The sequence below is a fragment of the Prionailurus viverrinus genome, chromosome A2, assembly GCF_022837055.1.
Source record: "Prionailurus viverrinus isolate Anna chromosome A2, UM_Priviv_1.0, whole genome shotgun sequence".
Classification (NCBI taxonomy): domain Eukaryota; kingdom Metazoa; phylum Chordata; class Mammalia; order Carnivora; family Felidae; genus Prionailurus; species Prionailurus viverrinus.
Genome location: NC_062562.1, coordinates 16959551 through 16984223, shown reverse-complemented (window position 1 = coordinate 16984223; position 24673 = coordinate 16959551). Strand labels below are relative to the sequence as shown.

At 44.3% G+C, this 24673-nt stretch overlaps 1 protein-coding gene across 4 annotated transcripts in view; it reads right to left on the bottom strand.

The window, feature by feature from the left end:
* Window positions 1-24673, bottom strand: part of FBXW12 (F-box and WD repeat domain containing 12) — a 76594-nt gene that overhangs the window by 8081 nt on the left and 43840 nt on the right. For 2 of the 4 annotated variants that reach the window (XM_047848706.1, XM_047848707.1), the window contains exons 5-12: window positions 12639-12676; window positions 12277-12434; window positions 11362-11480; window positions 4873-5082; window positions 3912-4070; window positions 2727-2937; window positions 1590-1768; window positions 1375-1508 (exon numbers count right to left, since the gene is read on the bottom strand). In XM_047848706.1, coding sequence (XP_047704662.1) covers window positions 1375-1508; window positions 1590-1768; window positions 2727-2937; window positions 3912-4070; window positions 4873-5082; window positions 11362-11480; window positions 12277-12434; window positions 12639-12676 — 1208 coding nt within the window. Of the gene's footprint in view, window positions 1-1374; window positions 1509-1589; window positions 1769-2726; window positions 2938-3911; window positions 4071-4872; window positions 5083-11361; window positions 11481-12276; window positions 12435-12606; window positions 12677-13304; window positions 13993-24673 lie in introns of those variants that run through there. The other 2 variants (XM_047848709.1, XM_047848708.1) reach the window with 2 other exon arrangements.

Here is a 24673-nt window from a genome sequence, read left to right as displayed (position 1 = left end):
TACTCCATTATGTGGACATGCCAAAGTAATTTAAACAACATCTTATGTTTAGGCAGTTAGATGGTTTCCAGCATTAAGCAATCACAACTCGTACTGTAATAAACAACCAGTGTATTTATTCATTCATTTTTATTAAATAAATAAAACTTTATTTTGAGAGAGACAGAAACAGCACGAGTGGGGAAGGTGCAGCGAGAGAGAGGGGGGCGGGGGAGAGAATCCTAAGCAGGCTCTGCACTGTCAGCACAGAGTCTGACTCAGGGCTTGAACCCAGAAAGCCCCGAGATTGTGACCTGAGCCGAAAGCAAGAGTCGAACACTCAGCTGACTGAGCCACCCAGATGCCCTAACCAATGTATTTTTAATCATTGGAGGTGTACTGTCAAAGTAAATTCCTATTAGTGGCCCTGGCCCTAGGATATAGGCCCTGGTCCTATATCCTATTAGGATATGTATTATATTTTGTTAGATATTGCCAAAAATAAACATTAGAAGGACAAGCAACAATGTTTATAAAAGACAAGAGCCTTATGTACAGCACGTAAAATCTCAAAAAAATAATTTAGATGAAGGCTAGCAACTTAAAAGAAAACTAAAATGGGGGCACCTGGGTGGCTCAGTTGGTTAAGTGTCCGACTTTGGCTCAGGTCATGAGCTCACAGTTCGTGGGTTTGAGCCCCACGTCGGGCTCAATGCTGACAGCTCAGAGCCTGGAGCCTGCTTCAGATTCTGTGTCTCCCTCTCTCTCTGCTCTTCCCCTGGTTCATGCTTGCTTGCTTGCTTGCTCGCTCTCTCAAATATAAATAAACATTAAAAAAAAAAATTAAAGGGGCACGTAGGTGGCTCAGTCAGTTAAGCGTCTGACTTGATTCAGGTCATGATTTCACGGTTCCTGGGTTTGAGCCCCGCATCAGGTTCTGTGCTGACAGCTTGGAGCCTGGAGCCTGCTTGGGATTCTGTGTCTCCCTCTCTCTGCCCCACCCCCACTCACACTCTGTCTCTCTGTCTCTCCCAAAGATGAATAAACATTAAAAAAATTTTTTTAAATCAGCTTGCTAAGGAAGTGACCCAAATGACTGACGAACTCGAAAACTGTATAAACCTTGCAAGTAAAGACAGGACACTGAAGATATAAATCTTCCATATCCTGCTGTGGGCAAATAAATGGGAGCCATTTTGGAAAGCCTTTTGGAATCTACTCCAAGAGCTGTGAACATACTCCAAGAACTAACAATTCTCTTTTTGGATATAAGTTTATTCATAGATGTCCTTGAACTTAAAAAACAAAACTAAACCCTCACCTACTATCCCTTTATTTTTTTATGTAGAAATTTAAAATCTTGAAGGGAAGTTTAAGTCACAAAGCAGGGCTTACCAGCTGGGCGTCAGGTCACTCCCTATGTGTTCCAGGTGACAGCAGCTCTTGAGGTATGGATAACGGCCTTCCTCTTCCCACATGTACACATGCAGGGAGTCATCCATAGATGTGGTGAGGACATGCAGAGAATCCTTCAAAGGAGACGCGGGATGAGTGGCCCAGAGTCACAGGCAGAGCAGTGAGCGGGGCAGGGGGAGAAGGCGCATACGGACCGCCCACAAATTGCCGATGGTCCTCTGGTGATCCTCAAATCGTTGCAGTTGGTGCCCACTGATGGTGAAGAGGAACAAGTATGGCCCACTCTCAAAGACGATCATATTTCCATCACTGGCTCCCATCCAAATTGGACTCTCCATATGAACTGGCAACAGGAAAGTCGCGACCTGATGGGCTGTTTTCATGTGGAACAAACACGCAAACTTGGGGTCATTTAGTCAGAATGATATCTTTACACGGAATGAAAAAGCATACTCATTACTTTCATGGGACCTCAGCCTGGTGAGGAAAATGAAGGACAGGCCAGTGGCAGATACAGCTCACTGACCATGGTAACAGGTGCTAGGACGTGGGAACGGAGCGTGGTGGACAGTGACAGCTCAGGCATTGAGGGGGCGTTGGAATCCAGGCCTGAAAGCAGCATGAGAATCTAACCACATCTGCCCAGGGTGTGTCTGGGCAGCTCAATCGGTTGAGCATCAACTCTTGATTTCGGCTCAGGTCATGATCTCACAGTTATGAGATCAACTCCTAGGTCAGGCTCCATGCAGGGCCAGACATGGAGTCTACTTAAGATTTTCTCTCTCCCTCCCTCCCTCCCTCTTTCTCCCAGGGCCCTGGGTGGCTCAGCCGGTTAAGCATCTGACTTCACCTCAGGTCATGATCCTGCTGTTTGTGAGTTCGAGTCCCATATCGGGCTCTGTGCTGATAGCTCAGAGCCTAGAGCCTGTTTCAGATTGTGTGTGTGTGTGTGTGTGTGTGTGTGTGTGTGTGTGTCTGTCTGTCTGTCTCTCTCTCTCTCTGCCCCTCCCTGGCTCATGTTCTGTCTCTCTCTCAAAAATAGATAAATATTAAAAAAAATTTTTTTAATGACAAATAAAAAATATAAAGAATCTCTCCACTCATGCACACACTCTAAATAAACAAACAAATAAAATCATATCTGCCCAAGAGCAGGGTGGAGTGTAGAGGTCAGAGCGTGGGCATCAGAGACACTAACCTGCAAGGGTTAGCCTGCAGCTGAAGAAATCCCCTGCCTGCTTCACACAGACCGTTTACATACATTTATGGCTTCAAAAGAATGCATGAGTGAAGGGGAGGAGAAGCCGTGTTTCCGGTGTGGCACCGCCTACCTTGGATGACTGTTCTGCCCCCAGTCCTCTCGGTCATTAGGTCAAAGGTGGTAAATCCTGTCTTTTTGGAAGAGCCTCTTCGGTACATCAATGTTATCCTGCTTGTCCTCCTTGGGGCCCAGCAGGCTCTGCAGCATGACGAAAACGGGATAGAGAGTGACAGAGGGCTTTTGCCTTCCAATGGTTTCAGTAAGCACTCTGTGAAAAAGACCTATGGAGAGATTGTTGCACAAATAGGTGAAGGGGGAAGTAGCAGCATCTCAGTGCAGGAGGGACTCCAGAAAAGCCTCCTTAAAAATCCTTACTTAGTGGGACACCTGGCTGGCTCAGTCGGTGGCACATTGGACTGTTGATCTCAGGGTCATACATGCAAGCCCCACGTTGGGCATGGAGCCTACTTAAAAAAAAAAAAAAAAAAATCCTTGTTTTGTGGCCAAACTTTAATCTGAATCCTAGGAAGCACAGAGTAGTCACTGCTTGTCACTTGACATCCAAGAACCTGTCTTCCTATCCTGCCTGTTGTGGTCACAGAGAGCAAAGCCCCTGCAGCCACACTTCAGGCATGCCACAGAGGTACAAAATCGTCTGGCCACACTGAGTCCAGATCAAGTTGCCACTGGCTCGACAGATCTCCCCTCCTTGGAGAAGGGGTCAAGGACTGTTTTGCTTTGGCTGCATCCTCTCAGCTCCTTGCTCTTTGGTGCCCGGTCTACCTGTGCCACGGTAAAAATGGCTTGGCTCAAAGGCCACAGACTTTCTCAGAGTGCCATTCAGAGGTGGATCCATTTTTATTTACTTCTGGACTGCTTGGTACTTTCTAGCCAAGGTGGATAAGAGTAAGGAAAGCTAAAGTGAACAAGGCTACCAGAGATCCTCCTCTCTTGAGCTGTCCCTCACTTTCCTCTAGCTCTTTGGCCAATTCAGGCTTCTTGATGCAAATTTTCATGGCTTCTCAATGCAAAGTTTCATGAATTAACATTTGTTTTTGCACCTAGACATCATCACTTCCAAGAACACTGCCTCCTGACTATCGAAATGGATTCTAAATGTGATATGGCCTTTGAGAGGGGGGAGCCCTATGTCTGGTCCTTGCTGAGTGCTGCAGGTTCTCCCACACTTCCTAAACTCCACCTTCCCAATGTTTGACCCTGTCCTCCCGAGGTTAACCCGCAGAGCAACACTCACCCTGGGCAAGATGTTCTGATGTGTCCCAGATGCAAAGACCCATTTCTTGTCAGGAGAGCAGTGCAGAAGGTCAACAGTGTATTTAAATGCGTGGACTTTAGAAACACCCCTGAGCTCAGGCACTGTCAGTGTGTAGATGTCACCTTCAGAATTGCCGACCTGAAACCAAAGCACCACCACCACATCAACAGAAGGAGATGGGAGATTATAAAGCACACAGAAGTCATCACTGTCAGCTGCAAAATATTCTGTTTTGGGTGCCAGGGTGGCTCAGTTGGTTAAGTGACCAACTCTTGATTTCAGCTCAAGTCATGATCTTACGGTTTCATGAGCTCGAGCCCCGCATTGGACTCTGTGCTGACAGCACAGAGCCTGCTTGGGATTCTCTCTCTCCCTCTCTGCCTGCCCCTCTCCCATTCATACTGTCTCTGTCTCTCTCAAAATAAACTTAAAAAAATTTTTAAGAATATATATTACTGTTTCTTTAATCATATAATGGAGATTAAAACCCCTTGACGTTGTGAGAATGATCCCAAGGAATAAAACTTTCTAAGCCCCAAAGCATTCTTCTCGAGGGTAATTATTCATTGGTACACCAACATTATTATTTTTTCTCAACATCGCCCCAAACCCACAGCTCTCCCTCCATAGTCCCTGTCCAAGGTCATGTACTGTACAATCGACACTTGAAAGAAGAGACATGGATATAAAGTAATTCAGGATTTTTTTTTCCTTTTTTTGGAAGAATGACTAGGGAAATGTACTTGTGGGAGATCAAGGGCCAAGATGGTAGCAAGGTTTGTGTGACCAGCATTCGCTGGTATGTTTTGACCCTCAGGGTACATGGTAGGGATGACTCCAAGAAGATAGACTGTGATGTGACAGTAATGGGGCCACAACAGCGGCCAAGGCAGCAGGCATTTTGTTTTGTGGGTGCCCTCCAGATGCAGGGCTCACTTACCATCAGGAATGGGCCATCCTTTGTGAGACAGACTTCCAAGGAAAAGCAGGCCTGAGACATGGGGAAAGTGGCCAGGGCATCCTGATCCTGACAATTCCACACTTTGACGGTTCCCTCCAAATCCACAGTGAATGCGAGATGCATCTGAGGGAGGGTCGCCAGATGTGTGATACTAGACTGCTGGACAGGGCTTGACCAGATCATTGTGCCCTAGAGGGAAAGGAACATTGTATGTGCCAGGAACTCCTCACACCCACGGTGCTTTCATTCTGCCAGCGTTTATTTGGAAGTCTCCTCCAAATTAGAGCCGTTTCTTGCTTCTGGGGAAAAACAAACAAGAAAATACCCCCTTGAGAGGGTAGTGAACACAGAAAAGGAACAATACAATATATTCAAACAACAGAAGAGCTCACTACATGATAGGCATAAAGAACGATCTGACTTCTGGGCCCAAATCAGTTCTGCCTCTTTTTTTTTTTTATTAATAAAAAATTTTTTTGTTTATTTTTGAGAGACACACAGAGAGAGAGAGAGTGTGCATGCACGTAGGGGAGGAACAGAGAGAGGGAAAGATTCTAAGCAGGCTCTGCACCATCAGCACAGAGCCCGGTGCGGGGCTAGAATTCACAAACTGAGAGATCATGACCAGAGCTGAAATCAAGAGTCAGGTGCCTAACCTACTGAGCCCCCCAGGTACCCCAGTTCTGCCTTTCTAATGGTGTGACATTTGGCAAGTTACTTATCATTGTGGCTTCTTACATGGCTGTTTCCATTTCATAGCACACGAAACATACTTAGTAGGAATCCAAAGAATATCCAGTTCACAGTAGGATCCAAAGAATATCAACACTCATAATTGTTATCCATCATCAATCTTGTATGTTGCAAATAAGAACCGTTTCCTTTCTAGATTTTCTTTAGTTTAAAAATCGTGAAGTATATCAAAGAGATAAAAATACAAAAATAAACGTAAAAATTGTTACAAAGTGTTCATATAACTACTTTTTTTTAAAACATTTGTTTATTTTTGAAAGAGAGTGTATGAGTAGGGGAGGGGCAGAGAGAGGGGGAGACACAGAATCTGAAGCAGGCTCCAGGCTCCCAGCACAGAGGCCGACATGGGGCTTGAACTCACAAACTGCGAGATCATGACCTGAGCCGAAGTCAGACGCCCAAATGACTAAGCCACGCAGGCGCTCCATATAACTATTTCTACCTGTACTTGTTCTATTTACTAACCTCTCTACCCTTTCCAAATGTCACCACCATTTGTACTCTTAACACTAAGAGGCTTCCTGTGTAGTGTTATCTATTGCTTTGTAAATCATCCCCAAATTGGGTGGCTTAAAATCAAAACTAGGATGAGATATCACCTCATACCTGTCAGAATGGCTAAAATAAAAAATATAAGAAACAAGTTTCAGCGCGGATGCAGAGAAAAAGAAACGCTCGTGCACTGCTGGTGGGAATGCAAACTGGTGCAGCCACTGTGGAAAACAGTATGGCGGCTACTCAGAAAATTGAAAAAAGAACTATCATATGATCTAGTAATTCTCCTACTGGGTATTTACATAAATAAAACAAAAACACTAATTCAAAAACATGTATCACTCCTAGGTTTTTTGCAGCATTATTTATAATAGCCAAGATATAGAAGCAGCTCAAATGTCCATTGGTAGATGAATGGATAAAGAGTATGTGGTATATTTAGACAATGGAATATTACTTGGCCATAAAAAATAATGAAACCTTGCCATTTGCACCACCATCGATAGATCTAGAGAGTACAGTGCTAGTGAAATAATTCAGAGAAAGACAAATACCATATGATTTTACTCATAGTTTACTTTAAGAAACACAAGAGAAAAAAGAGACAAACCAAGAAACAGACTCTTAAGTACAGAGAAGAAACAGTTACCAGAAGGGAGGTGGATGGGGGAATGGGTGAAATAGATGATGGGGATTAAAGAGTACACTTATAAGGGCACCTGGGTGGCTCAGTTAAGCGTCTGACTCTTGGTTTGGGCTCAGGTCATGATCTCATGGTTTGTGGGTTTGAGACCCACGTTGGGCTCTGTGCTGACAGTGAGGAGCTTGTTTGGGATTCACTCTCTGTCCCCCACCTCCACCCCTGCTCTCTCAAAATAAACAAACATTGAAAAAAAAAAAAAGTACACTTGCCACAATGAGCACTGAGTAATGTATAGAATTGTTCAATCACTGTATTGTATACCTGAAACTAATATAATGCTGCATGTTAACTATGCTGGAAGTTGTTTTTTTTTTAAATAAGCAAAATAAGTAAAGGGGCACCTGGTGGCTCAGTCGGTTAAGCGTCCGACTTCGGCTCAGGTCATGATCTCTCAGTCTGTGAGTTCAAGCCCCGCGTCGGGCTCTGTGCTGACAGCTCAGAGCCTGGAGCCTGTTTCAGATTCTGTGTCTCCCTCTCTCTCTGGCCCTCCCCCGTTCATGCTCTGTCTCTGTCTCAAAAATAAATAAACGTTAAAAAAATTAAAAAAAAAATAAGCAAAATAAGTAAAAAATAAACCCTCTCCAGGGGCACCTGGGTGGCTCAGTCGGTTGAGCTTCCGACTTGGGCTCAGGTCATGATCTCACGGTCCATGAGTTTGAGCCCCGCGTCGGGCTCTGTGCTGACAGCTTGGAGCCTGGAGCCTGCTTCAGATTCTGTGTCTCCCTCTCTCTCTGCCCCTCCCCCGTTCATGATCTGTCTCTTTCTGTCTCAAAAATAAACATTAAAAAATTTTAAAGAAATAAGTCTTTTTAAAAATAAGCCCTCTCCAAAAAAATTGGGTGGATTAAAACAGAAGTTTTTGTTGTCTCAGTTGCTGTTAGAAATTCAGGTGCAGCTTGGCTAGGTAGTTCTGACTCAGGGTCTCTTAGGAGGTTGAAGCTGGCTGCATAAGGACGAAACTCGAGATGGTTCACTCATATGGCTGGCAAGTCGGTGCTGGCTACTGGCGGTCCTCAGTACTTCACCACACAGACCTCTCTGGAGGACTTCTTAAGGGTTCTCATAACATTATTGGCTGGTTTTCTAAGAACCGATGACTCAGAGAGGAAGTGTTTTTTGTGACGTAGCTTCAGAAGTCACACACCATTCCCACAATATCCAATTGGTTACAAAGGCCAGCCCTATTCAGTATGGAGTGGCCTACCTAAAATCGGGAACATGGGACATCTTAGAGGCTGGCTGACACAGTCCACCTGCAGTCCCTAATAGTCACCTCTGGCCTACATGCAAAATACACTCACCATCTCCCCAGTGCCCCCAAATAGTTCACCATTACAGCATCATCTCAAAATCTAGGATCTCATGGTTTAATGAGAGGTTCTTTAGACTCCGTTCATCTTGATGTGAAAACCTTGAACTAAATATACAAGTTATCTTTCTACTCCTCCAGCCCCAACATACAAGAGTAGGGTATTATAGGTAAGGATAACATTATAGACCCTCTCATCCAAAAAAAATAAAGGGGGAGGAAATGGGGGTAGGGTGGTGGGAACCACTGCTACACAGAAAATTTGAGATCCAATAGAGAACATGCTGGTAGTACGTTGACTGGGATTCAAGGCCTGGGAGAGATTCTTCAGGACTCTTGGCTCTGTCTTGAGTTCTCCTGCCCTTTCCATATACAGTGGTCCAATTTTTCAGGGAAGTGGTTTTTGGAGCTAGCTTCTTCCCTGTAAAAGTTCAGGATTCCAAGTCCTCTTCTCCTGTTACGATATCTCAACCTCTTTAAGTTCAAGCTGGCAGCCTTTCTGTCAGTAGGAGTCTCTGAAAAACTCTGTGGGTCTCCAGAGAAACTTACTGAGTTTATGTCATCAGACAAGAGCCACATTCACAAGTCTTGGAGATAATTCTCTGATACCCTGGGCTGCCAAGGGCAAACTTAGAGGTCCAGTGCTTGTTTCAACAGCTCTGAGGCACTCCACTTGGATCTTTCCGTGGTCTAAAAAAAGAATGGGGCTATGGGCGCCTGGGTGGTTCAGTTGGTTAAGCATCCGACTCTTGATTTTGGCTCAGGTCATGATCTCACTGTTCTTGAGATCAAGCCCCATATCAGGCTCTGCACTGACGGCGTGGAGCCTGCTTAGAATTCTCTCTGCTCCTCCCTGACTCTCGCTCACTCTCTTGCTCTCAAAATAAATAAACTTAAAAAAGAAAGAATTTTGCAGTCACCCCTTTGACTTCACCTTTACAGTATGGTTTACAGACACTGCCATGGATTGATCTTGCTTGGAGTTGACTTAAGTTTTAACGTCATTTCCCATCTTGAAAGGCTGTGAATTTTTAGAACCAGCAATCCTTGGCTCCCTTTTATTTGACAGCCCTCACTTTATCCTCTCCCTCTTACTCTTGTGTTTTGCTCCAAGCAGCAAGCAGCAGCCAGCCTTCAGCATTCTGCCTGGAATTCTCCTGAGCAAGATCATTCAATTCAGTGGATATATTTGCTAGTTTCCACGTTACCCTGGGTGACAGTGTTGCTCAACCTTCTGCAGCTATGTAGCAAGGACCCGGTTTCCTCCAGTGTCCAATAACACTTTTTACATTTTCCTGTGTGTCTTCACTGGCAGCCTCACGGCAGCCAGTTAGGTTTTTGCTAACAGTCTCTCCAAGGTCCAAAACTCTCCTCAGAGCTTTCTTAGCTTCTTCCCACTGCCTGATTCCAAAGCTTCTTCCACATCTTAAATTTTTGTTATGGCAGCACCCTACTTCCAGGTAGTAAAAACTTATCTGGGGATGCCTGGGTAGCTCAGTCGTCTGAGAGTCTGACTCTTGATTTCAGTTCAGGTCATGATCCCAGGGTTGTTGGATCAAACCCAGTGTCAGGCTCGATGCTGCGTGTGGAGCCTGCTTAAGATTCTCTCTCTCGTGCTCTCTCAGCGCCTGGGTGGCTCAGTTGGTTAAGCATCTGACTTCGGCTCAGGTCATGATCTCATGGTTTGTGGGCACGAGCCCCACATCAAGCTCTGCGCTAACAGCTCAGAACCTGGAGTCTGCTGTGGATTCTGTGTCTCCCTCTCTCTCTCTGCCCCTCCCCCACTCACACTCAGTCTCTTTCTCTCTCAAAAATAAACATTTTTTTTAAAAGTTAAGATTCTCTTTCTGTCCCTGCCCTTTCATGTGCACACGCTATCACTCAAAACAAAAAAACAAAAAACAAAAACACACAAAAATCAAACACATACACACACACCCCAAAAACAAAAAATCCACCCTGTTACCAGTTGCTGCTACCTAACAAATGACCTAGCAGCTCAAAGCAATAAACACTTATCTCCTACAGCTTCTGTTGGTCAACAATTCAGGAGTCGACTCACTGAGTGGCTCTTGTTTAGGGTTCCTTGCTAGGTTGCAACATGTTGACTAGGGATACAATAACCTGAAGGATTGAAGATCAGCTTCCAAGATGGTTCACTCATGTGACTGCAAGCTAGTGTTGGCTGTTGGCAGAAGGCCCGAGCTCTTTGCCACATGGATCATCATCCACTGGGCTTCAGGGACGTGGGACTGGTTTCCCTAAGAGCAAGTTATGCAAGAGTGTACTTTTCTGGTTTATCTTCTCAGCTTTACTGAGATGTAATGGGCATAGAACATTGTGTGACTTTAGGAGTATCCTTCTAGACTTTTAGTTCATCATTCTCCTACCACCTCAAGTATTCATAAAGAGGTATTTGTCATACTCTAGAAGACCCTGTGTGACAGAGAAGCATTATGTAGGTTTTTAAAGTTTATTTTGACAGAGAGAGTGTGTGTGCGCATGAGTGGGGAGAGGAGGTAGGGGAGAGACAGAGAGAGACAGAGAATCCCAAGCAGGCCCTGCACTGTCAGTGCAGAGCCTGACATGGGGCTTGAACCCACAAACCATGAGATCACAATCAGAGCCCAAATCAAGAATCAGATGCTTAAATGACTGAGCCATCCAGATACCCCAAAGAATCAGCATATAATAATTTTTACAGGGAGAAAAGAGAAGTCCAAATAGGGCAAGCCAAGAAAATATAAAAATTTGGGCCCCATGTTGGGATTTCCCCATTCCCTATCCAGTGATTCTTGCACTACTTTTACTAATCCTGATATGTAAGACCGTTGTGCTCCTTGGCAGTGATCGGAGTTAGAGACCGCTTTCTGAAAAATCCAACGTAACAAGTGCCAACAGTTGACAGGAAGTGGGGAGAATAGATAGTGAAGATGCCCAGCGCCCAAAGTTTCTTTCACAGTCATTCCATGTTACCAACAGAAATTAAGTCCTTGCACACATTTATATCTAGAAACACACATTAAAAAATGAATTTTCTGTGTGTGTCTGTAGACTAGATGAAAAGGTCACAGATTACCAATTAGAAGACCTGCTCTGAAACTCTGTTCCCGGCACCATTTCCTAGTATCGTTTCTCCCCAGCATCCATTTCCTGCATGGAAGACGGACACGGGCATACATTACCTGTGCTCATCGGCCAGACTCACCTCCTGCACATCCCAGGCATAAAGCATGTGCTTGGACGACACGGTACAAATGATGGACTTCTCCTGTCCACCCATTGTGGGGCCATTTCCTGACAGATAAGCCATAGGTCCTATGATTCCTAGAAGGAAACACAGACAATACTTGAGGGATGATGCAGTCAAATAAAGAGAACTCTGGAAAGATAATTGTAAGTTTTCCTGCACCCTCTTGGGAGAGTTTGGAGAAGAGAAGAAGTTGGGTGGCCTTCAGAGTCCTCCAAAAATGGGTTCCCATTGCAGACTGGCCATTTGGGAGACACTGGCCAATTGGTTTTTCTCCTTCATTTCAGTTTCCATAGATATAAAATGGGGATAAAAACGTCACCAGCAGATAACTGTTCTGAGTTTTAAAAGAGGTACTAGGATGGGGCACCCGGGTGGCTCAGTCAGTTGAGCGTCCAACTTCAGCTCAGGTCATGATTTCATGATTCGTGAGTTCAAGCCCTACACTGGGCTCGCTGCTGTCAGCACAGAGCCCTCTTTGGATCCTCTGTCTCCCTTTCTCTGCCCCTCCCCTGCTCTCAAAAATAAAACATTTAAAAGATAAAAATAAAAATAAAAGAGGTATTCGGAATAAAGCAAACAGAACTTCTGTTATTTAAGTTTCCTTTTTGTTTAAAATTTTTATCCTAGGAGGGATGGGAAGTCTGCGGAGAAAGGGAGTCCTCACAGGGCCTGATCTGATCTTGTGACCACAGGGGACAAGAGAAGAAGCAGGGAGACCAGGGACAGCTACCACCGCAGCCCAGTCCCACCAAATTTTAATCTTCTTTCTCCTCACTGAATGAAAATAAGGGGGGGGGGGGGCGGGGAGAAAATGGCGCATTTCTTAAAACAAGTTTGTCACGGTCCTCTAGGCTCCTCCTACCCCCATACCGAGGTTCCCAGTTGCTTCTTTGAAGATAAAGTCCTCTGGTTGCGCCAAGGCCATCTGATACTCCTGCTTTGTTTGTTTGAGGAAGAATTGTTTCCACGTCTGTGAGCCCAGGCACTTGGAGAAGTTGCAGAAGCTCCATTTCTTCAGACACAGGTTTCTGGAAACAGAGTCATAACACCACCCCCACCCCCACCCCAGGCTGCCCCCCAGTCAGTCCACCTCCTCGGGAGCACTGGTCTCACAAACCCCTCCCTCTCTGTGAGTCAAGACAGGGCCACCCGCAGGCCTCCTCGGTACGCAATCCAATCGTCTTCCCCCATGAGACACACCTGCCTTCCCGCCTTGCCCTTGCCTTGCTCACCTCCAAAGGTGATCGTTCTCGGCAACTCTATTCCATTCCTGAGGGGGAGAAAGGAAGGGGTGAGCAGGCAGTCAGTCCCCAAAGGTTGGCTGCTCCTCTGCTATCATTTGTTCTGGTTGCAAGGCCCACACTGGTTCACCAGCCAGCATCCCAGCTCTCATGGCCCTCCCCGTCTGGGGGGATGGGGACAGGGTGACAGCAGAGGTCCGTCAAGGCTAAGACAGGCCCTTGGGATTCCTGTGAGAGTTTGGAGGGAGAAATGAGGACTTTTTGGAGCTTGAAATGGGGACCGCAAGGACCATTTAGTCAGTACAGCAACTCCTGGGTATCAGTGTGTCCTTTTCATTTAACAAAACAGGAGGCCCTCGGAGGGGAAGGATGCTAACCCCCAACACACAAGGTACCACTCCATTATTCTGCAAAAGGGGGGCTCAAACTGGTCAAGAGAAGCAACTAAAATCCAGGGACATTGATCTCTGGGAGCTGAGCGGATGGGCCCGAACAAGGTAAATTTAAGCAAAGAGGGAGGCTGTGTGGGTATAAGGTTCGCGTAGCCAAGATCTCAAAGCTGAGAGACCGAGGTGAAAGGGTTCTTGTGCAAGGACTTGTGGAGAGGTGTGGGGGTGGGGCGGGTCAGACAGAGAGCGGATCGTGGAGAACATTTACCCTGTTCACTTGGGAAGCCTGGAGCAAGCTGAACGCGTCCAGGAAAGAGAAGATTTTTAACGTCGGCAGATCAGGCAGTTGGAGCGCCATCTTGCATGGCCTGAGCCTACATCCAGTCTCCTTTCTCCTCCCCAGTTGCTCTGAATTTAAAGGCCTGGCCCAAGTCTGCAGCACTCGGGAGGATTTCCACCTGCAGCTCATCTGGCTCTGATGGAAACAGCCTGCAGGTGCGTGCACTCGCAGGGAGGTGGCCCTCCACTTCGGCCTCCTCCGGGACCAGATCCATGAGCTGAGGGCATCCCTCCCTGCACTCGCCTGTTCATTGTGTTCATTGTGTCAACGTGTTCGACAACACCTTTTTTCTTTTGCACTGTGAACTGGAAGTGCAGGATCCGGGGCAGCTCTAGGTGCTGATGAACTTGTCAAGACTCTCTAGGAAATTTTGACTGACACCCTCCAAGTTCCAAATCACTGGGGTAGGGAATCAGGTTGGCACGTTTATATGTCTATTTTGAGACATCGAATCTGACCAGCACGGCCTATCTCCCAGCACCAACACAGCCCCTGGGTTTCTACCTTTGTGCATTTCACTTTCCAGAGGAAGGAGAAAGCATGGGCCACAGAGGCCTGTGCTAAGGGCACAGGGCTTATCTGAGATGGCTCTCACAGGTGGTGCCTTTCTCTTGTGACCCAATACTTTTCTTCCAAGAACTTAACAACTGATTTTTTTTTTTAATTTTTTAAGTTTATTTATTTATTAAAAAAATTTTTAATGTTTATTTATTTTTGACAAAGAGAGAGAGAGACAAGTGTGAGTGGGGGAGGGGAAGAGAGAGAGGGAGACAAAGAATCCAAAGCAGGTTGCAGGCTCTGAGCTGTCAGCACAGGGCCCAATAAAGGGCTTGAACCCACAAACCGTGAGATCATGACCTGAGCCAAAGTCAGATGCTCAACCGATTGAGCCACCCAGGTGCCCCTTAAGTTTATTTATTTTGAGAGAGAGACAGAGTATGAAGGGGATAGAGGCAGAGAGAGGGGAGAGAGAGAATCCTAAGCAGGTTCCACACTGTCAGCACAGAGCCAGACATGGGGCTTGCACTCATGAAGTGTGAGATCACGACCTGAGCCAAAACCAAGAGTCAGATGCTTTACCAACTGAGCCACCCAGGCGTCCCTGATTCCAGTATTTTCTATGAGTTCCTGTCTGAGGCTCAACGGTGATGACCCCTGTAAACTGGGTCAGGCTGCTTCCGCCTGACCCACAGTAGTGGTCCTCAGCAGCACCATTTTTCCTGCAATGATATCTACTCTATTATCCAAAACTAGACTGGGCTTTCCTTTTTCTTTTTTTAAATTAAAAAAAAATTGTTTTAATGTTTATTTTTGAGAAAGAGAGAGTGAGTAAAAGAGAGAGAGAGTGAGCAGGGGAGGGGCACAGAGAGAGGGAGACACAGAATCTGAATCAGGTTTCAGGTTCTGAGCTGTCATCACAGAGCCCGACATGGGGCTCAAACTCATGAACCTCAAGATCATGACCTGAGCTGAAGTTTGTGGCTTAACCAACCGAACCACCCAGGTGCCCTCAGACTGGGCTTTTCTGGGATAAATGTCCTCTTCCTCAGAATTTGCATTGGGAAACTTCACACTGACTGGCCGATAAAGTACAAACCTCACAACTATGGGGAGACATATTTTTCGTTCTGTTGAATTAGGTTCATAGGAAACTGGTTTGAAGAGAATGTGGTTTGAAGAGAAATAAACTGTTATAAAGAAAAAAAAATCCTGGTTTCAAGAGAGATAAAGGGAGTCTTACAATATCTTTCATATCAATAATTCATTCAAGTCCCTTCTAAGTCAGTTTCCCTGAACTATGCCATTTTACTAATTATAAAATTAAAACACAATCTTTGGGGGTATCTGGGTGGCTCAGTCTGCTAAGCAGTCTGCTAAGTCACGGTCTCAAGGTTCATGAGTTCGAGCTCCACATCAGGCTCTGTGCTAACAGCTCAGAGCCTGGAGCCTACTTTGGTCTCTGTGTCTCCCTCTCTCTCTGCCCCTCCCCCTCTCATGCTCTGTCTCTCTCTCTCAAAAACGAATAAACATTAAAAATAAATAAAATACAATCTGTGTTTTGGTTTGCTGAATTCAAGTGAATGAACAAGCTCTTGACTATTCACTACCTTAATACCAACAAAAAAATGTGTGTTCAAATTTATTAGACCTTGATATACATCCTAAATTGTCTTCAAATATATTCATGTTTGGACAAATAACACCTGGGACTGCACACTTGCCAGCCTGAAATAAAAAACAAGTGTTGTCGAGGATGTGGAGAAAAAGGAACCCTTGTGCCCTGTTGGTGGGAATGCAAACTGTGGAAAATAGTATGGAGGTTCCTCAAAAAATTAAAAATAGGACGATCTTATGATTTACTAATTCCACTAATAGGTATTTACCCAAAGAAAACAAAAACACTAATCTGAAAAGATATATGCACCCCTATGTTTATTATGGCATTATTTACAATAGCCGAGATATGGAAGCAGCCCAAGTGTCCAGCCATAGACAAATGGATAAAGAAGATATGGTATATAAGATGTATATACAATGGAATATTACCCGACCTTAAAAAAAAAAAAATGAAATTTTGCCATTTGCAACAACATGGATGGATCTAGAGAGTATAATGCTAAGTGAAATAAGTCAGAGAGAAAAACAAATACCATATGATTTCACTCATATGTGGAATTTTAAGAAACAGATGAAAAAAGGGGGAGAGATGGGGTGCCTGGGTGGCGCAGTCGGCTAAGCATCCGACTTCAGCCAGGTCACGATCTCGCGGTCCGGGAGTTCGAGCCCCGTGTCAGGCTCTGGGCTGATGGCTCAGAGCCTGGAGCCTGTTTCCGATTCTGTGTCTCCCTCTCTCTCTGCCCCTCCCCCGTTCATGTTCTGTCTCTCTCTGTCCCAAAAATAAATAAACGTTCAAAAAAAAAAAAAAAGGGGGGGAGAGATACAAAAAACAGACTCTCAAATATAGAGAACAAACTGGTGGTTACCAGAGGGGAGGGAGGGGACGGGTGAAATAGGCAAAGAGGAGCAAGTGTACTTACTGAGTACTGAGTAACATATGAAATAGTTGAATGCCTTTAATGTACATCTGAAACTAATATAACACTGTATGTTAATTATACTGGCATTTTTTAAAGCCTCAAATTCAGAGAATTCCTAAAGCAAAACAAAAACAAAATAAATAAATATCTACAACACTTGTGGAAAAATCTTAAGTTTCCCAGTGTAAACACTATAAATATATAGTGTAAATAAATATAGGGTATAGTATACATAACTACACAAATGGTTTGAATACACTTATAGTCAAATAGATGTGCCCAAAAGCACTCCATTCTAATATCTCCTTTGTCTAACCCTCTCTAAAATTTTATTTTTATTTTATTATTTTTTTATTGTTTATTTATTTTGAGAGAGAAGGAGAGTACTCACGAGTGGGGGAGGAGCAGAGAAAGAGAATCCGAAGCAGGCTCCGTGCTGTCAGCATGAAGCCGATATGTGGCTCAAACTCACAAACCATGAGATCATGACCTGAGCTAAAACCAAGAGTCTGACACTTAACTGACTGAGCCACCCAGGCGCCCCCCCACCGCCTCTAAAATTTTAAAAGCCTCTCAGTGTGAAATCAATAAAAGGACAAAATACACAAAAAACAAAACAGCACGTGGGACTGGAGTTTGGTGACAAGCCTCCTTCCAGTTCTAATGGTCCAGGACATTGAATGTTAGAACTGATTTTTGGGTTGCTGCCTGCCCATACCCTCTGTAAGGTGGGAATGGTGATTTCAAACTGACTCTGTCTCAGGATCTCTCTCTCTCTCTCTCTCTCTCTCTCTCTCTCTCTCTCTCTGTGTTTCTTATTCTCTCTCTGATTAGGCATTCCTGCAATTTCTTCAGGGTTCTTCATTCTACCTGCATCCATCCTATGGGTCCCTGTGTCCGTATAACAAATTTGCAGTAAAAGGACGTTGTAAGCATGCAAGGCACTCTCCGTTTGTCCCTCCACTTCCCCCGCCCCCCATCATGTAAATCACTTATCTTTGTTTCATTAAGGTCTTGTTCTTTTGTTTGGAACACATCCTTCTGTGTCTTTACTCTTCCTAGACTCTCTGTGTTGGTTTCTATGCATTAGAGAAAACAGCTACCTCTCCCGGTCTTGGCTTGGTGTAGGATTAACCTTATCAGCCAACCCTGCCCTATCTCTTGATTGTCTCTCAAACCTTGGTGATTGTCCAAGTAGCCTGTTTTATTTTTAGTGGCTCCTAGTAGTTGAGGGTGTGCCAGGAACTGTCAGTGTCCCGAAGGGGAGGATCTCAGTCAGCATCTAGATTCAGGCTGATTGGAAGCCTGACCCTCAGGCAGCAGCTTTTAAACATGTACAAATATACCTCTTTCAGGGGAAGATGGGCCCTTCTGTCTGCTTCCTCTGGGTTGAGCCCTGGGGTGACAGCCAGGGGAGAACTGTTTATTTCTCTGATCCTGTCCTGTTGAACCTGTGAACATAAGCCCCACTGGCCACCAGAGCCAGACTATCAAGAGATGTGTCCTCCGGGCAGTAGATACAAAAGCCAGGGCACTGGACACATGCAAAATCTGATTCTATTTCCTTCCGAAGAAGGAAACATTGAAGCTCAGAATGCCGAGGTATGTTGAATATTCAGCCTCCCGATTCTGATGGTACAAGCAACCCGGATCTGGGGCTTCTTTGGGGTAGAATCTCTTTCCTCCCTTAGCCAAGCCAGCATTTCTCTGCCCAAGAAATAGTGAATTAACCTAGTTAACACTGCAGTTGTATAACTAACACCATAATGAACATACAGAACAGTTTCATTACTGTCCCAAATTCCCCGGTGCCCCCCAGAGCTGACTTTTGATAAACAAGTTTTTTTTTAATTTTTAATTTTTTTAAATGTTTTTATTTGAAGGAGAGAGAGAGAGAGACAGAGCATGAGCAGGGGAGGAGCAGAGAGAGAGGGAGACACAGAATTTGAAGCAGGCTCCAGGCTCTAAGCTGTCAGCACAGAGCCCGATGCGGGGCTCGAACTCACAAACTGTGAGATCATGACCTGAGCCAAAGTCGGATGCTTAACCGACTGAACCACCCAGGCGCCCCTTTAACTTTTTAATTAAAAAAATTTTTTTAGTGTTTATTTTTTGAGAGAGAGAGATAGTGCAAGTGGGGGAGGGGTAGAGAGAGAGGGAGAGAGAGAGAATCCCAAACAGGCTCCGCACCATCAGCACAGAGCTCGAAGTAGGGCTCGAACTCATGAACCACGACATCATGACCTGAGCCGAAATCAAGAGTTGGACACCTAACTGGCTGAGCCACTCAGGTGTCCCAATAAACAAGTTCTTAATGAAGCCTAATTTATCAATTTTTTCTTTAATGAACTATATTTTTCCTTTTCCAGGTAGATTTGCCTACCACAAAGTTACTTTTTGCTAGAATCTTTATTGTTCTGACCTTTCATATTTAAATCTGGGATTCATTGTGAATTAATTTTTCTGTATGGACTCCATCTGACATAGCACCAAGGGTAGAAAAGGTGACTCTTTCTCTGTTACAGTTCACGGACATCTTTGTCGAAAATCAGGTGATCATCATATATGTTGGTCTATTTGTGGATTCAGTATTATGTTCCATTGATCTATTTAAGTAATAAATTTATTCCCTTCCTCATGGAGACAGGGGGAAGATTATCCTAATCAGATAGGGGACTGAGAGGACAGGAGGCAGGTTTGCAGTATTTTAAGGTTCCATCTACTTCTGGATCACCTGGATGTGATTTCTGGTGTGCACCTTGAGATGTCCCAGCTAAAAGTGTAGTGCATTTATAAGGGTCTCTATGCTTTGTTGGGTCTTGAAATTTGATGTTTTCCTTTTTAGCCCTGAGAGACTGTGGGATATTTTAGAGGCTTTCTGTCCAACTTTTTTTTTTTAATGTTTATCATTTTTGAAAGACAGAGAGAGAGCGCAAGCCAGGGTGGGGCAGAGAAAGAGGGAGACACAGAATCCGAACCAGGCTCCAGGCTCTGAGCTGTCAGCACAGAGCCCGACGTGGGCTCGAACGCACAAACCGTGAGATCATGACCTAAGCCGAAACCAGACATTTAACTGACTGAGCCACCTAGGTGACCCAAGCTTTCTATCCAACTTCTTATTCCCCTACTCAGTGCAGTGCAAGAATTTGGCAAACGCCTCCAGAGAAAGGAGAAACCAAGTCATACGTTGGAGTCTCATCCTCCTTCCTCCTTTCCCTGGAATATTGGCCACCTGAATCCTGGCTTCCATGCCATCCACAAATTTCAATCTGCCACTTCATTTGCTTACTCCTCTGACCCTTAGCAACAATTCTACCCAGATCTCTGTGTGCCTGGGTTTTCAGGCTCCCTCACGCTATTATCAACAGTCCAGCGTCAATAGGCAAAAATTAGATAAAGAATTTTAGCTCCCACTCTGGTCCACTTCCTTTTGACATCTGCCCACTCAAATCCTAGTTACCTAGGCAGCTCTCTGATGATGTCATATAAATTCATTTCTTAAAATCTTATTTCCCTTTTAATCTGGTTTTCATGGGAGCATGAGTTTTCCACCAACCATTCCATCATCGCCAGAAAAGGATGTCTGGGTTCCTGGTTTAAATGATGTCTATATACTGATGACTCCTCTATTTATATATCTGTCCCAGGCATCTAATGTGAGTTTAAAACTGTGTAACCTGTTGTCTCCTTAACATTTGTACTTGATGTTTAAAAGGCATCTCCAACTTCCTGTTTAAAACCATATTCTTTCTGGTCCCACGGATGTACATTTCCTGTGTCCCCGTGCATAGTGAATGCCCCTTGCATTCTATTCTCTTGCTCAGGCCAAAAATCTCAAAGTTTTTCTTGACTTCTGTTTGCTTGTGACCCTCATCTTCCCTTGTAGTACCCCATCTCTGCCTTCACATCTCAGCTCAAATATTACCTCCACATAAAGTTTTTCCTAAAAAAAAAAAAAAATTCCCTAAAATAACACTTTCCATCAAGTGTGGCCCCTTAAAAAAAAGTCTTTCTTAGAAGTTGTGGTTTATATATACAATGGAATACTACATGGCAACGAGAAAGAATGAAATATGGCCTTTTGTAGCAACGTGGATGGAACCGGAGAGTGTTATGCTAAGTGAAATAAGTCATACAGAGAAAGACAGATACCATGTTTTCACTCTTATGTGGATCCTGAGAAACTTAACAGAAGACCATGGGGGAGGGGAAGGGAAAAAAAAAGGTTATAGAAGGAGGGAGCCAAAACATAAGAGACTCTTAAAAACTGGGAACAAACTGAGGGTTGGTGGGGGTTGGGAGGGAGGGGAGGGTGTGTGATGGGTATTGAGGAGGGGACCTGTTGGGATGAGCTTTGGGTGTTGTATGGAAACAAATTTGACAATAAATTTCATATTTAAAAAAATCTTTCTTAAAGTTTATTTATTTATTTTGAAAGAGAGAGGGAGAGGGAGAGGGCGTGTTCGTGAGTGGGAGGGGGCAGAGAGAGGGAGAGGTTCTGCACTGAGCCCAACGTGTGACTCGAATTCACAAACTGTGAGATCATGACCTGAGGTGAAATCAAGATTTGGATGCTCAACCGGCCGAGACACCCAGTTGCCCAAGTATGGCCCTTTTTGCTATTTTGTCTTCATACTTTTAACAGCACCTGTAATTCACTTTTAAATAAATTATTAGGTACATTTATTTGCTTATCTGTTTATTGTGTCTCTCCCTCAACAGAATATAATTTCTTGGATCAAAGGAATCTGTCTCTGACTCACTTTTGAATCAACCAAGTCCAGGCTTGTTTCTGGAAACAGGAGATTTAATTATAATCCAATGAATGAAGGAATGGCTGGATATATTTTAAGCTGATGGGAACAGCGAGTACCCTGATGCCACAGTCGCTAACAACCATGACTGACATGGAAGGGCTCCTGCTTGATGTAAGGACAAACACAAATGAGAGATGAGACTTAATTTTCCCTGTTGAAAACGAAGGAAAAGATTTCCTTCCCTTCCCTTTTTACCAGGGCATTAACTTTGGAAATTTGGCAACTGTATGTCCTTTCTCTGTCTCTTTGAAGTGTATAAAATCTTTTTAGAGGTTAAATGAGACCCTTGCCAGAGTACCCTTACCGTGACGGGCACTGAGTAATGTATAGAATTGTTGAATCACTATATCGTACACCTGAAACTCATACAACACTGCATGTTAAGTATACTGGAAAACAACAAACAAATAAGATTCTTTCCAGCTTTAGGACCCAGGTAGGTCTTTATGACCAAGGTAGGTCTTTCTCAAGAACCTGGGAGCCAGGTCTTTGAAATGTAAACATCCAGGGAGATAGTACCCCTATCTCGCAGTTTCTGTGGGAGGGCAGGAGCCTAACTTCGGTGGGTACCTTGCTCCCAGTTGAAAAAGTATCTCCTTTCATGAAGAGTTTATTTTTCCTTTGTATGAAACCAATGAACCAACACAGATGTTTACCCCATTACCAGGTGAACTTAGGGTGAACCATGTAATAAATGGTGCTGTCATGTCTTCTTGCTGGATGACTAGTCATTTATTGTCTATCTTGAGAACATGTATGTAATGGGTATCTGCTGGGCCACATCAAAGGGTGAGACTTCTTTCTGTCTTTGTAATCTCTTCATGGATTGCCTGTGATCCACACCACATTCTTTCTGGCTTGATACTTATTCAACAATAAAATTCTCTTTTCCTTCTAAATTTTTTTTTCATGTTTATTTTTGAGAGAGAGACAGACAGACAGACAGAGTGTGAGTGGGCAAGGGGTAGAGAGAGAGGGAGACACAGAATCCGAAGCGGGCTCCAGGCTCCCAGCTGTCAGCACAGAGCCCAACACGGGGCTTGAGCTTACAAACTGTGAGATTATGACCTGAGCTGAAGTCAGACGGTTAACTGACTGAGCCACCCAGGTGCCCCTCTTTTTCTTCTACCTTTGTGGAGAGGCTTCCTGGGTTGGGAGATTTTTTTTTTTTTTTTAGATTTTTATTTTAAGTAATCTCTATATCAAACTCACAACCCCAAGAGCAAGACTGCATGCTCCACCGACTGGGCCAGCCAAATCTGCCCCTGGGAGATTTTGTTTTTAATTACACTTCTCTGATGCTGACAAAGGTGGGGGGAAATTACTTCTTGTGAGGATATGTGCATTTTAGACATATTCCAAACACGCTTGTTTGTCTCTGAAGCAATAAGCCAAAGGGCAAGATAAACATCAACACATCCAACCTAAATGAAGAATGAAGTAACAATTACAGATCCAGATATTTACGTGGGAAGACATTTGGTCATGTTGCATATTTTCCCATCCTTTCATGAGAATAAATACAGGAGAATTAGATATTTCTGCTCAAAGAATAAGACAAAATATCCAAGAATATAAAATACATATTGCCACGCAATCCCAGCCTATTTCCTATCTTTTTCTGAACAGATCGACATTTTTCAGAAAAATATTTGATAAGCACATGGAGTTCAAGATGAGGCCTCCATGGGACTTTCTCAACTGTCAGTTACTGAACAGCCTTATAAAGAAAACAGACTTTTACTGTTCTAGGGGAAGGTATGCAAATTAGGGAAGTGCTTAATTATAGATGACTGGTAAAAATTTGAATGCTAATGAGTAGTTGTTTCTGGGGAGAGAAAGAGAAAAGTCTAGTCTGGTAAAAAATGGGTATGATTGGGGCGCCTGGGTGGCTCAGTTAAAAAATGGGTATGATTGGGGCGCCTGGGTGGCTCAGTCAGTTAAGTGTCTGACTTCAGCTCAGGTCATGATCTCGCGGTTCGTGAGTTCGAGCCCCGCGTCGGGCTCTGGGCTGATGGCTCAGAGCCTGGAGCCTGCTTCCGATTCTGTGTCTCCCTCTCTCTCTGCCCCTCCCCCGTTCATGCTCTGTCTCTCTCTGTCCCAAAAATAAATAAACGTTAAAAAAAAAATTAAAAAAAAAAAAATGGGTATGATTATCTATGCCTCCTTGTATGGGGTGGGGGGGCTCCTTTACAGGGAGACTTTGTAGCTCTGCCCATCAAGATGGGCCAGTTTCTCTGGACTTTGTGACTTTCTTTGCCCAGCAGTCACCCTCAGGATGAGGTGTGACAGTCCATGGGCCCTCAGATGAGCAAGGGGAAGTGATCCCTCTAAATTATGGAAGGGGAAGATGGTTTTGCCATATTCCTCCATATAGCATCTACTCTGCTGTTGAAATTTGATTTCACTGTTTTTCTGGTGGAAAATTCTGCCCATCCATAGCAAACTGGTATTTAAAACATCTTTTGGAGGTACCTATGATTTTCCAAGGTCTTTTTTTTTTCTAATATCAGCCTTTAAAAAATTATAATTCTACTTTATGATTGATATACTTTCTCTCATACAGAAAGAGACATGTAATTTAGGAAAACCTGTAATTTCTCTCTATAATTAGATGTTTCAGTCTATCTCAATTTGGTCAGCTTCACCTTCCTAGTGAAAGAAAATCAGCAGCTTTAAACCATGCAAGTGTAAATGCCCATGGCTAACGTATATGATCTCATAATCTTAAAGTGTCCTGTTAAACACTTTCCAATGAGAAAATATCTTTTCCTAAAATTAATAAGGGTTTGGAGAAAATATGATTCTCTGAACTTGCTCTAAGCAGCGTGGCAAGTTTCTTAGGTCCCCAATAAGAGGAATAGAGTAGTTCTACTGATGGTCCTTTTGGAGATGGAACCTCTGGTTCTTTTACTAGATTGCATTGAGGGGCACCTGAATGGCTCAGTCGGTTAAGCATCTGACTTCAGCTCAAGTCATGATCTCACAGTCTGCGAGCTGGAGCCCCACGTTGTGCTGACAGCTCAGAGCCTGGATGGCTGACAGAAGGTGGAGGCTGATCTGCCCCCTCTCTGCCTCAGCCCCCCCCCACTGCACTCTGCACTACTTGTCTCTCTCTCAAAAATAAACATTAAAAAAATTAGATTGCATTGAGCTATGTATAACTCGCCTGTATGCCTTTTACCCCTGTGCCACCCAAGTTCACCTGCAACTATAAAGATAAAGCAAGAGGACTTCCAATGTGCTATCATCTTTACACATCCCAGGTATATGGACATCTTTTCTCTTGCCTGAGGCTTTCTAGTACCTGAGGTCTTGCATGGCTGCACAGACAGCTATCAGGGATACAGGAGTAAAGCTTCTGAGGGTAGATCTCACACACTGGGGCACGGGAGTTGGTGGGTAAATGTTTCAGCCTCACACACTGACCTGGATGCTTCTG